The following is a 14,518-nucleotide window of genomic DNA, read 5'->3' as shown; positions in this document are numbered from 1 at the left end:
AGGAATGGACCTGCTCCTAAAGCTTTAACCTGGTCACTTGTCTTGAAAATGTAGGTCACATCAAGCATCCGAAGCAAGTCTGGTAGTGTTCATTCCTAGATGAACCATAGCTCTCATCAATATCTATCAGCATATGAAGTTTGATGAAGATATTTTGGATAGTTTCTTTGAAACTTAGCTTTGAACAGAGCTAAACGCAAAGTGTGACGGAAGACGGAAGGACAGAAGTACGGAAGACGGACATGACAAACACTATATGCCCCGGCCATATTCATGGCGGGGCATAAAAATACTTCACTACAGATTTTGGTTTTAACAAGTAGTGTTGACTTGGTTACTAAGAATAGAATTTTCTTTAAAATTTTTAAAAATGTTTTCTTTTAAAAAAGTTTTCAGTAAGAATTTGTTGCACATTAGTAAACTATAGTGAGATGTATCATTGTGTTCATTGGTTTTTAATTTTGACAAATGTTGCATTGCATGGTTACTAAAAATAGAAATTTTGTTGAAATCCTTTCAAAATAGTACTCCTGCTATAAGGCTTCATACACAAGAAGATATTATACAATTATTGCTGGTTTTTGAGGTCAATACAATGATTTAGCCATCTGAGGAGAACAATATTCACCGAGCCCGAAGGGCGAGGTGAATATTGTACTTCGAAGATGGCTAAATCATTGTATTGACCGAAAAAAAACAGCAATGATTGTTTTATTATATGATTCACTGATTAAATAATACAGCTCATCACTTGTTCGCATTTTATTAAGTCCCAGCCAAGTACAAGAGAGAAGCGGAATAAAAATGTGAATAAACCTTACCAGTCGTTTCAATTTGAAATATTTATTAAAATCAATTTTAGATGCCATGAAAGAAATATATAATGTCAGTCTTTTTTATAGAATAAATGTTGAAAGAAAGAAGTATTATCAGGGAAAACTGACTGCCAAAAAGTAAAAGACAAATTGTTGTTCAGTAAAAGTGTTGGAGGGGCAGTCCCTGCATCCCCTCTTACCACCCTTACCTAAGATATATTTATTCGCTAATATTTTGTTCACATGAGAATAAAAATCATAGTTGTATAAATAGCTTTCTAAAACAATTTGTATTAATTTGGAATTTCCCAAATCTATTTTTAGATCAATGTAGAGGTAATAAATCCTTGTATTGACCTGGAACGTCACGTGCAGGTCAATACAACGTAATATTTTTCTAACATAGTTGAATCTCAGCCAATCAGAGAGATGGAAATTATTCAATCATATAATAAACTAAGTTATATGAATAATTGGTTTTTGATTTTGACAAATGTTGTAATGCATACTTAACATGCTAAGATGGAAATTTCTTTGAAATAAATCTGGCAAAACCGTACTCCTACAGTTTTAGTCCAATTTTATTGAGACTTAGTATACAAGTATTCTTTACTCTAAGATACATTTTTATTATAAGTACACACCAGCAGACCTTAGTCTTGTTAGAGTATGTATGTAAAATTAAAATCAGTCAGACTACCTGGTGACTGTTATCACTGTTTGAAGTGTTGGACTCTTTTGACACAGGAGGTAGCGGGTTACCAGCGCGCCGTGATAGTGGCGTACATCACCGAGATATCTCAGAGTCTCGAGGAGATGCCCGAGTCTGAGCGAGATCGACCGCTTCACAAACCATCCGTCAGACTGCTAGTGGAACTACTCAGACAAATCATGGTAAGATATACTGCTATACAAACCATCCGTCAGACTGCTAGTGGAACTACTCAGACAAATCATGGTAAGATATACTGCTATACAAACCATCCGTCAGACTGCTAGTGGAACTACTCAGGCAAATCATGGTAAGATAAACCGCTACACAAACCATCCGTCAGACTGCTAGTGGAACTACTCAGACAAATCATGGTAAGATATACTGCTACACAAACCATCCGTCAGACTGCTAGTGGAGCTACTCAGACAAATCATGGTAAGATATACTGCTTCACAAACCATCTGTCAGACTGCTAGTGGAACTACTCAGACAAATCATGGTAAGATATACTGCTACACAAACCATCCGTCAGATTGCTAGTGGAACTACTCAGACAAATCATGGTAAGATATACTGCTACATACTGCTACACAAACCATCCGTCAGACTGCTAGTGGAACTACTCAGACAAATCATGGTAAGATATACTGCTACACAAACCCTCTGTCAGACTGCTAGTGGAGCTACTCAGGCAAATCATGGTAAGATATACTGCTACACAAACCCTCTGTCAGACTGCTAGTGGAACTACTCAGGCAAACCATGGTAAGATATACTGCTACACAAACCATTCGTCAGACTGCTAGTGGAACTACTAAGGCAAATCATGGTAACCCTTTTATACTCAGTCATACAATGGTCATCATCATGAAATCAACATGTGTTTATCATCATAAGTTTGTATTAATGAATTGTAATTATTTCTTTGATCCAGGACCCCCTGTCTCATGTTGTGTTGAGCCTACAATTGTTGCGGACCTTCAGCCATTTTTCTGATAACCTGGTTGTCATGGTGAACTGTCAGGCTGCACCAGCAGTGTTGGGTTGTATGGCCGTTTATCTGGACGTCACGGAGATCCAACAGTACGGGCTGGACATACTGGCCAGAATAGCCAGCTACCGACCAAGACTGGCCGAAAAAGTAAACCAACAAATCTCTAAAAATAGCTACCTACTGATCCAGACTGAACAAATCTCTAAAAGTAGCTAACTACTGACCCAAACATTCCAAAAAAGTAACTCAGCAATTCTCTTAAAATAGCCCTTTTGAACTTGTGAACAATTTTGCGCCTTTTTGAAGTTCACTCAACAATTCTGTTAGAATAGCCTACTACTGACCCAAACATGCTGAAAAAGTAACCCTACAATTCTCTTAAAATAGCCAGCTACTGACCCAAACATGCCAAAAAAGTAACTCAACAATTCTCTTAAAATAACTAACTACTGAACCAAACATGCCAAAAAAGTAACTCAACAAATCTCTTAAAATAGCTACCTACTGCCCCAAACCAGCGAAAAAAGTAACACAACAAATCTCTAAAAAATAGCAAACTACTGACCAAAACATGCCAAAAAAAAAACTCAACAATTCTCATAAAATAACTAACTACTGAACCAAACATGCCGAAAAAGTAACACAACAATTCTCTTAAAATAGCCACGTATTTGGTTATCTTGATAACATGTTCTTCAAAAAGACCACTTTGGATTATTCTCTTTTAAATAACTAACAGATGACCCAAACATGCTGAAAAGTAACTCAACAATTCTTTTAAAATAGCTAACTACTGACCCAAACATGCCGAAAAAAACCTCAACAATTCTCTTAAAATAACTAACTACTGACCCAAACATGCCGAAAAAGTAACAAAAGACCACTTTGGATTGATATGTTATTTTTTGATAAGTATGAATTTATTCACTTGTTAAAATTAAATGCAATTCAAGCAAAATAAGAAGCTTTTACTGCTTTCTACTTATAACCAAGCAAGAAACTGTTGGTGTGATTGTAATAGAATAACATTTTACTTTTCAATCACAAATGTATGAATTAAATTATCACAAGACCTCTAGTTGACCCGCAAATTCTCCTCATTATAATTTGGTTAAGGTTCTGTAACTTATCATTTGTCGTAATTTACTATTTGATCTTTACATGACCTTGTTGTAGACTTGCGTAAATAATGAATTCTTTGACCTCTGTTTGATCTTGTTGTAGACTTATATGTGGACCCTTTGACCTCTATGTGACTTTGTTGTAGACTTAATTATTTACCCTCTCTAACCCTCTCTAACTGACCTTGTCTATCTGACCTTGTCAGAGACATATATTTACCCTTTGCCCTCTATTTGACATTGTAGATTCCCTTGAGAGAGACGGCTTTAGAGATGATCCTTTGATCTATTTATGTATGATTTGACCTTTATTTGACCTTGTAGATTCCCCTGAGAGAGACGGCCCTAGAGATTATCCTTCGATCTATTTAGCGTCATCAGAAGAGCATCCTTATTGTGCCCCCCGGCTGTAGGACGCTGGTCAATCTCACCTGTAGCCTTCAGGAAAATCTCGACAACTTCCTCTCCTCAGGTAAGTCTAGAAAACAGGTCAATCTCAGAAACTGGTCAATCTCCAATACATTTCAATCTCCAGAACAGGTAATACAGGCAAACAGGTCAATTTTTAATGCAGGTAAACAGGTCAATCTCTAATACAAGTAAACTGGTCAATCTTTAATACAGGTAAACAGGTCAATCTCTAATACAAGTAAACTGGTCAATCTTTAATACAGGTAAAAAGGTCAATCTTTAAAACAGGTAAACAGGTCAATCTTTAATACAGGTAAACCAGGTCAATCTCCAAAACAGGTAAACAGTTCAATCTTTAATAAGGTTAACTGGTTAATTTCCAAAATGGGAAAATCTCCAAAGGAAAGGATCTTTTTTTATCTTCATCAGAGGAGTGGTGTGGATCATGGGCAGATTTTTATTTACTGTGTAGGGACAATACATAGAAAGCATATTGTTTTACATTGTTAGCGATGGATCTTGAAGCTGTAGGGAGATACGATGTGTTACTGTGACACATCTATTATACGATATTTAATCTTTTCTTTTTTTGGTCAACAGACACAGAATTTTCACCGGAGGTCGGGGAAGCTGTAGAGAGATACGACGCGTTACTGAGACACATCTTCCAGCACGCTGTCCCTGTGATCCAGTCCGTACTACAGGAATACCCGAACAACCTGGACGTGAAGACCGAGGGTCGACGATTCCTCTACAACTACTCTAAAATGACGCAGTTCACGTAGGCCTGATTAAAATTGTCAATAAAATATGTTCTAATTACAAACAGACAGTTATATAATGAATTAAAGAAATTTCTCTTTTTATGAGGAAAGTTTAAGGAGAGGATATGGAACTTTTTCTAATTTTCACTTTTTTCTCTTTTTTATCTAAAGGCTATTTTAGGTCTATCTTCAAAAATATTTATCTAATATTAACTTATTTTATTATGCTATTTTTCTTAAAAGGCAAAAGAAAAAGTTACAAGCTCTATCTACATCATCACAAGACGAGGAAAGTCAGGAGCTCACAGAGACGTTAACCACCCCCAAAATGTTTGTATCTAATGACCAGGAAGAGGAACCCGCGGGAATTCTAAAAAAGACGGAAGAGAAAGGTTACATGGCTGCCCTGGATCGCAAAGTCCACTTCGCCGACAAAGAACCACTGGACTCCATGACCAGCTCAGAGGACGAATCTGACCTTGACCTTCAGACTACAGAGGTCAAGGCCAGGTTAGAGGTACAGGAGACTGTTATTCTGAGTGAGGAGGCTGCTGAAGCTCTGAGATTAAAATCTGTCTCAAGTCAGGAGGGTGTTCAAATGAGACGGAAGGAATCGGAAAAGGGTGAGACACGAGAGAGACGGTACACGTCGGAAATGAAAATTAACGTGAGTGGGAAGGGCCAGATCCAGGAGGTGGTCGCCAAGTGTGGTCAAACAGACATCACCATAGCAACCAACCCCACCCCTAGCAACCCAGTGTCCATATTTTGTCCTACAGTAAATTGTAGAGGTCATGTACGCAACTCGGAGCCCATTTGTCAACCTGACCCGATGTTTGATGTGAATGATATTCCAGCAGAGGAAAATCGATCTAAAGGAATTTTATCTAAAGACAATGAAGACACAAATAGAAATAATGATGGGAGTTCCACTCTTAATGAATGTCAGACAAATAAGCTAAGAGAATATGACAGGAAAGAGGATAGTGCTGTGTTAGACCTGTCTGGGCAAGAAACATTAGACACAAGTAATGCTCAGTCTACAAACTCACAAGACATAAGTAATTCAAACTCACAGGACAAGAGTAAGGCTCAGTCTTCAAACTCACTGGGCAATAGTAACACTCAGTATCCAAATCCACAAGACAAGAGTAACGCTCAGTATCCAAGCCCAAAGGACAAGAGTAACACCTATTCTCTGATCTCACAGGATTCTACAGAGGAGGAAGATTATGTACCAATGGATTGGCCTCGCACTGACGGTCTCGGGACACAGGAGAACGCAGATACTTGTGAAGAAGTCTGCTTGAGAGAGAAGTCAAATCAGAAGTCTGGAGTGTTACGGTACTCGGTGTCAGATGTGTCGTTATGTACCAAAGTCATCAGACTACAGGTATCAGTGGAAAAAACAGATACCGTATACGTGGAATCTTAGCGATTTGTCCTTAAAAATTGGTATTTTATTCTTAGCGAGATGTAATTTTAGGGATTTAAAAAAGCTCACTCTAGGAGCTTTTAGAAATAAAGCACAATTAATTTTTAGCGATATTCAATTTTAACAATCTTGGCACCCTCGCTAATAATGCCAAAATTAAATCCGCACTAAAAATTCTGCATATACGGTTTTTAGCTCACCTGAGCCAAAGGCTCAAGTGCGTTTTTCTGATTAAAATTTGTCTGTTGTCTGTCTTTGTTGTTGTTGTTGTTGTCCTCGTTGTTGTTGTTGTAAACTTTTCACATTTTCATCTTCTTCTCACGAACCAATGGGCCAATTTCGACCAAACTTGCAACAAAGTATCCTTGGGTAAAGGGGATTCAAGTTTGTTCAAATGAAGGGCCACAACCTTTTCCAAGGGGAGATAATTATGAATTAAAGAAAAATCAATGGCATTTTTAAAAAATCTTCTTTTCAAGAAACACTGGGCCAGGAAATATGAAACTCGTGTGGAATCATCCTCAGGTAGTGTAGATTCAAATTGTTCAAATCATGACCCCCGGGGGAAGGATGAGGCCAAAATGGTCGATCAAAGTTTTACATAGGAATATATAGGAACAATCTTTAAAAATCTTCTTCTCAAGAACCACTGGGCCAGGAAAGATGAAACTCATGTGGAATAATCATCAGGTAGTGTCCATTCAAGTTTGTTCAAATCATGACCCGGGGTGTAGGTTGGGACCAAAATGGCCGATCAAATTTTTACATAGGAATATATAAGGAAACCTTTTAAAATCTTCTTTTCGAGTATTTCAAAGGCTTAGTGATATTTATAGGGAATTATCTTCAAGTGTAGATTCTAGTTTGCTCAAATCTTGACCCCAGAGCATTACTGGGTTGGTAAATTTTCACCTTTTCCATGTTAACTGCCCCTCTCCCCAACCTCGGTAAACTTTCAGTTCTGATCTGATATGTGCTTTTCCCAAGCCAATTGCTCAGGTGAGCGATGTGGCCCCTGGGCCTCTTGTTTTAGCATTATTGTAACTACTGTAGATTCCTTATTTTTTGGGAGTATTTTTTATCACAAAAGGGCTCTTTAACATCAAGTCGCAAAAATAAAAATTTGCAAATGGACAGTTGTTCAACAGAATTTAAATGGATTTCAGCACTCTTAATATATTGCAGCGAGTAATTTTATTTCGCCAGTGATGCTTATTTTGAAATTATGTGGAAATTAATTTGTTGCATATAATTAGAAATCTACAGTATTTGATTTTTAGTGTAATATGTAACAAACTGTACAGGTTTGCAGGAATAAAATTTTTATGACGAAATTTATACCTGAAAGTTTTTGTCTTCAGAATTACCTGAAAATAAGTGAACTTAATCATTTTTTGGAAAAGACATTAAAAATTTCAAATTTCTTTTTCAAATATCTGTTTTAAACATTTTTTTTATCAATTTTAAGGTGACTCACCACATCAGCTCTTTGGTGTTTGAAGGTAAAGATGCTCAGGCTCTCTCTGTCATTGACAAACCCCTGCACAGTCTTTTAGAGGTCAGTGGGGCACCACAAGGGTTAGAGGCATATGTCAAGTCTCAGTACAGCGACAGTAAAACCTTGATGGACCTTGATACAGCATTCCTCATCAGCATTATTGATGCCATTAGATACAGGTTAGTCCAATAAATGAAAACATCAGATACAGGTTAGTCCAATAACTGATGCCATCGATACAAGTATTAGATGCCAACATATACTTAAGGAATGCTTTTTACATACAACTTGTCACAGAGGCATATTTTATGATGCATGAGCGCGCTAGCTTATATTTACATTTTACCTAAATGAAATATACTCAATATTTGAATTTCTTTGTCTTATATTATTGAATTTTACTAACTTTTACGCTAGTCTCATTGTAACACAGTTTACACGGTAACAAAAATGCACAATTTTTCTCAAATCATGTATATTTCTAATCGTAGTTTACACGAAAATGTTTTTCAAATCAATTTCACAGTGAATGTAAATATATTGTGAACCAGTTTTTATTCGTGTGCGAGAAATATCCAGTGAGTACCGCGATTTACTTTAATTCGCAAATATTAATTAATGCATTCATTTTGCGAAGCATTTATTATAGATGTTTCCTGTGTCACAGAAATTTAATCGTTGCAAATTGATTTTTAACAGACAAATCAGAATACTAAATGACTACGAATAAAAGTTGGTTTACAGTAGTAAAAACTGATGCCATCACATACATGTACAAGTATTTCCTAACTGATGCCAACATATACAGGTTAGTTGATGCCAACATGGTTAGTCACAACACTATAACTTGTTACATGTCTGTCAGACACAGGTTATAATCCAATATCTGATGCCTTCATATACAGGGTAGTCCAATAACTGAGGCCAACCTATACAGGTTAGTCAAATAACTGATGGCAAAAGAAATATGAGATGCATTAAACACAGGTCAGTCAAATAATTGACATTTTTAAATCAAAGGGGAAATTACTCTTTTTATAAAGTAATACGATAAAAACGCCATGGTAAAGCACCATGGAACTGGAACTCTTCGATGTGCAATGTATAATTTCTTTTTTTAAAGTAACTGTGTCTTGTGCATTACTGTGTTGGTTAATTTTAACCGTTTCCATGTTAACTGTATCTAATCGTTTTAGGTCTCTCTTTCATGACCTTGTTCAGAGCACAAGAACCTTTAGGTCATGAACTGTATGTCACAGGTAAATACAGCCTTGATCACAGCACAAAGACCTGTTTGACCAATCTGTGTTCCAGAACCAGCATATCCTGCCCCAGTTATCAGGTGTGTCTTACCATCCATCAATCTGTAGTCACAGCACAAGAGCACTTTACACAAACCAATCTGTAGTCACAGCACAAGAACACTTTACATCCACCAATGTGTAGTTACAGTACAAGAACACTTTACATACACCAATCTGTAGTCACAGCACAAGAACACTTTACATGCACCAATCTGTAGTCACAGCACAAGAACACTTTACATGCACCAATCTGTAGTCACAGCACAAGAACACTTTACATACACCAATCTGTAGTCACAGCACAAGAACACTTTACATCCACCAATCTGTAGTCACAGCACAAGAACACTTTACATCCACCAATCTGTAGTCACAGCACAAGAGCACTTTACATCCACCAATCTGTAGTCACAGCACAAGAGCAATCTGTAGTCACAGCACAAGAACACTTTACATACACCAATCTGTAGTCATAGCACAAGAGCGCTTTACATATATTCAGAACTTATAATTAATCTCTGTGTTTCTTTTTTCCAAATTTCTTCTTTTTTTATGACAGAGTCCACATTTCTGCAGGAGACGAAGGGGATTATATCAAAATTATCAGGTGTTTTACAAACAGACGTACCAGCAATACAGGAACTTCACAGGGTTGTGAGTGACATCACCCCCATAGAATGAAATGTCCCTCAACACCCTGACCATCTGTAGAATAACACACCCATCTCTTCAGATCTTACATGACCCTCACCCACCCATACAGAAAGGTGGTGGTGGTGGGGTTAAATGACATAACCCCCATAGAATGAAGAAGATCGTCCCAGTGAGTAGTCTGACACTAATCTTTTTTTTTTTGGTGACTTCTACAAAACAAAACCTTTTGTGATTTAAATCACTTCAGGTCATGTATGAAAAACAATAACATTTAATTAATATATAATAGTTTGTTAAGTTTGATAGAAATGTTACGTTGAATAATTACGTTTTACTAAATGCATGAGGTGCCATAAATTATTTATATGCTAGGCAATAGTATTGTGAACTTATGAATTTAATTAAGGGAATGACTCACTTTTACTAAAAAAAAACTGCTATATATATATATAAAAAAAAAATGGAACAGGATTTGTCAAATCTAGATCCTGACTTTTTATTTTCACTCCATTTGTAGTACTGTAGATTTCTTCTTTTTCGCGAGTTCTTGTTATCGTGAATGGGTCTTTAACGTCAAATCGCGATAATTATAATTATATATAATATAATGAGTGAAGCTTCTCGCAAAATTACGCAGAAATTTATTCCTTGCGTATAATTATGAATCTACAGTATGTTAATTTAAGGTGCACTGACTATGAGGAACTTGGTGCTACATTGTATATAGATTCTACGACTGACTGGACGTCAGCTTTTGTTCACTTTTGAATCGCTGTGTTAGAGATGGTTATACATACATGAATGTGATTTGTTTATATTGTTACTAGATAACTGTTCCAAGTCTTGGTATTTACGCAATTGTTAATTTGATATTGAAATTTTTTTGACAAATACTTTTAATTTGGTCAAACCAAATTTTAATCTGTTGTTTTTCATCATATATGGTGTATACTTGCAATTAATTTCTCTATAAATATACAGTGTATATTTAATACAAGTTCCCATACAACATACTGTACTATTGATCTACAGTATGACTAGATATGTCAGATTTGTTATGAAATCCATAAGGGATAATTCAAACTTGTTCATTGACAAACTGTTTCATTAACATAAATCCTTAACACCCCCCCCCCCCTCCCAACATTACCTCAACCACAAATGAACTTATAGCCTGATCTTACCTGATTGAACATATCACAATCCACCCCCAAAGAACTTAGATCCATATCCACCCCCAAAGAACTTGCATCCATATCCACCCACAAAGAACTTAGATCCATATCCATCCACAAAGAACTTAGATCCATATCCACCCACAAAGAACATAGATCCATATCATTTAAGTTTGCATATCCTCATAAGATCCACCCCCATAGAACTTAGATCCATATCCACCCACAAAGAACTTAGATCCATATCCACCCACAAAGAACTTAGATCCATATCCATCCAGGCACAAAGAATTTGCATCCATTTTCACCATCAAAGAACTTAGATCCATATCCATCCACAAAGAATTTTTGTCCATTCTATCAAACTGAACATATCAGAAGCTACCTTATAATACAAAACTTGAATCACAGTCAACCCTTCACAAAACGTTTAAGTTCAGTATAACCCTAAAATCCACCCACAAAGAACTTGGATCGCTATCATTCCATGCCAAACTTTGATCTTGCTAAAAAAAAATGAATTATCAAATCTTATCATGCTTATTAAACACTTCACCTTTATGTGATATATTGTTATGATTTTTAAAAAAAAAATGTTTTATTATCTAGTACTCCGTATTAAGTTTGCTGTTGTTTATAAGCTCTATAAAATCAAGCAAAAAACCTCACATTCCTTTGATTATGTGATTTTACATGAAGTTGTCTTATCATGCTAAGAAATACGCACGCTAACTCTCGATTCCCGCCTACATTTTGGAACCATTTAATTCAATATAAATAGCAATTTGGCCATAAAATCTTTGTTTAATACAAAGAACAGTTAAATGGTAATTGAATAATTGTCTTAATACCAGCGCTAAACAGTTAATTATCCATAATTCCAGCTCTTGAAAAAGGGGGGTAGACGACATATTCCACTAAAATCGGAGTTTAAAGCATCACCATGTTTTGAAATAGTCTTGGAAATGATTAAATGTTCCTTATATCTTTTCTAATGTTTTAGACAAATAAATTAAACATAAATATATCAATAAAATATAATGTTTCAAATGTAAATCGCTTTGAAATTGGTGGAAAAAAAGCATTTTTTTATCGTTTTTTGTCAATAAACATATGTTCCACCCCGTGTAACACAAAAAGCTTTGGTATGAATTTGTGAAATAAAATTCCAAATTACCTGTAAAAATGAATTTTTGTGACACTGGGGGGAAAGATGTTTTAAAAATATTTTCCGTTTTCCGTTGATTTCTATAGTGAAAAACACAAGTTTTACCAAAAGTTTAGAGTTATCTCTCTTTGTTTTCCCAAATTAGTAATGTTTTATGAAAATCCATATAATTATCTATTAAAAAAATATTAAAAATTAATCGAACATGTTAACTTTTGAAAATTGACTTGGAGGTAGGCGGGAGAACAATACTATCGTTCGCAGTTCTTAGCCATAATTTATTTGTGTTGATGATTCTTTTTTAATATTTTTAGTGTAGTTTAAATGTTTAACAATTTTTCTATGTATTTAAAATTTATATAGGTAGTGCAAAAAAAATTCATATTTTAAGTTTATTTTTTTTGTTTTGTATATATATAGAAATGATCATGTGGGAGATATTGTTCATATAAAACAGAGTGCAATATTAACTATAATTTTTATTGATAGCTTTATGAACTGCAAATTCAACATGTATAAAAGGTTTATTTTTTGTTTATATGAAGTACATGTCATGATTGTATAAATTGTTCTTGATTGAAAGTTTATTTATGTTTTCATTGATATATGTATAATTATAAAAATATTTTAAATTTGCTTTACAACTTTTTTTACATTAAAAGTTTTATTTTTTTATAACAGGAAATCCAATTAATAAATAAAATTTAACATCAAAACTGATTGTGCTTGCTGTTTGCAATATAGCTCAGCTTGGTCCATTTTATGAGAATAGGTAGATAAATCCAGCTGTACAAGGATTTGCGGGTGCCCTATAGTAGTCACTCTGTGTTATTCTTCCAACCACAAATTTTAAAGGTTTTTTTTTTAATATAAGCTTTTAGATTACCTGAGCTGAAAGCTGAAAGCTCAAATGAGCTTTTCTGATCACACGTCCCTCTGTCCTTCCCTTTGGCCCAGTTGGTTTTCGGCACTTTTTTTTCTAATCGCTTGCAGATGTTGAGCTGATTTTAGGTAGGTGAGTGTACAGGTGAACTTTGAATTTCATCTTGCATCATTCATTTGACTTTTGACAGAATTATGGCATTTTTAATTTTTTACAATAATTAATGGGATTACAATTGGGTATGCTCGGGTTCGTGATACACTAATGTAATATTCCAAAGGAGCTGCTGCCTATCTTACAGAGAGAAGGGGAATCCGGTAGGGGGCGTGTATTGGTTATACAATACACTGTACTCTCAGAAACCTTGTTAATGATATATGATTGATTTTTAATAGACTTAAAATAAAAGAAAAGATTTATTGAACCATTCACTTATAATCAAGAATATTTCAAATATGGTGATGCTTTAAATTCAAAAACTTAATAGCAATGGAAAATATCTACCCCTCCCCCCACTTATAAGTCCCCTACCGGTGAAACCGGAGGAGACTATAGGCCTCCTCTGAGTCTGTTAGTCTGTCTGCCTTACTTGGTTTTCCGTACACTTTTTTAAACCCTAGTTGCAGATACATGTATAGAGCTGATTTGAGTGTAAAGGTGAAGTCAGTGTATTTTGAGATACAAATCGATTTTGAATGTCGTTTCAATGATTTTTGACAGAATTATGATATTTTTATTTTTTCATAGTGGTTTCAGATGTGGTTCGTGCTGCGCTAAATTCCCAAAGTCAACATATTAAATATGAAGCGAGAAAGACAGTCACGTAAAAATGAGTTGAAATTTTCTCTTTATGTGGATTATTTTTAGGTTAAAAACATGCACACGATAACCTCAAAATTTTAACACCAAGCAGTTTTACATGTACCTCAATTATAAATTATATTTACTGACAAGGTCATTGTATCGACCATGGAACTTACGAAATGAGACTTTAAATGAGACTGCTGATATTCTTGTTTCATCAAACTGCTTGATAATAATTTACCTCGTCTTAGAAATTGTTCACACATAGAACATGCTCTTGCGTATAGAATCAACTGAGATATATACATTCCGTATGCAGGTGATGAAAGTATATTAATGCATAAGTAATGAAAAAATTCTAAAACCCCAAATTACCGTTCCAAAAAAAAAAAAGATTTTTAAAGATTTGTTCTATATATTTCTATGTAAAACTTGGATTCCCACTACACATCTCTCTAGCAACTGAGTGGACGTGTGAAACCATATATTTCTGATTGGTGTTACCCCCGTGTCTAACCACAGAGTGGGCAAAGTTTCAGTGAAAACTGGTTCTTGAAAGAAGATTTTTAAACATTTGTTCATATATAACCACTGATTGTGGGTGTATGTATCTAACCACTGATGGGCATGGTTCTTGAACCAATTTTTAAAGACCATATTTCTGAAAACTTGGATTTGTGTGTTTAACCACAGTTGGTATGTGTAAGCATTGAGTGGGTGTGTCTAACCACAGTTAGTTTGTGTAACTAATGAGTGGGTGTGTCTAACCACTGAGTG

At 35.2% G+C, this 14,518-nt stretch overlaps 1 protein-coding gene across 1 annotated transcript; it reads left to right on the top strand.

Annotated features, from left to right (window-relative positions):
* Positions 1-1,432: 1,432 nt before the first annotated feature.
* LOC134282194 (uncharacterized) lies at positions 1,433-7,945 on the top strand. Its single transcript, XM_062764630.1, is given in 6 exon segments — positions 1,433-1,709; positions 2,465-2,671; positions 3,970-4,117; positions 4,657-4,837; positions 5,064-6,213; positions 7,724-7,945. Coding segments are annotated over 6 exon segments (2,133 nt in total). The 5' UTR covers positions 1,433-1,484.
* Positions 7,946-14,518: the final 6,573 nt, after the last annotated feature.

The sequence above is a fragment of the Saccostrea cucullata genome, unplaced genomic scaffold, assembly GCF_032062105.1.
Source record: "Saccostrea cucullata isolate Sc308-1 unplaced genomic scaffold, CSIRO_AGI_Scuc_v1 ctg5918, whole genome shotgun sequence".
NCBI classification, from domain to species: Eukaryota; Metazoa; Mollusca; class Bivalvia; order Ostreida; family Ostreidae; genus Saccostrea; species Saccostrea cuccullata.
Note: the sequence above shows the minus strand (reverse complement) of the source record. Positions and strands in the feature narration are given on the sequence as shown.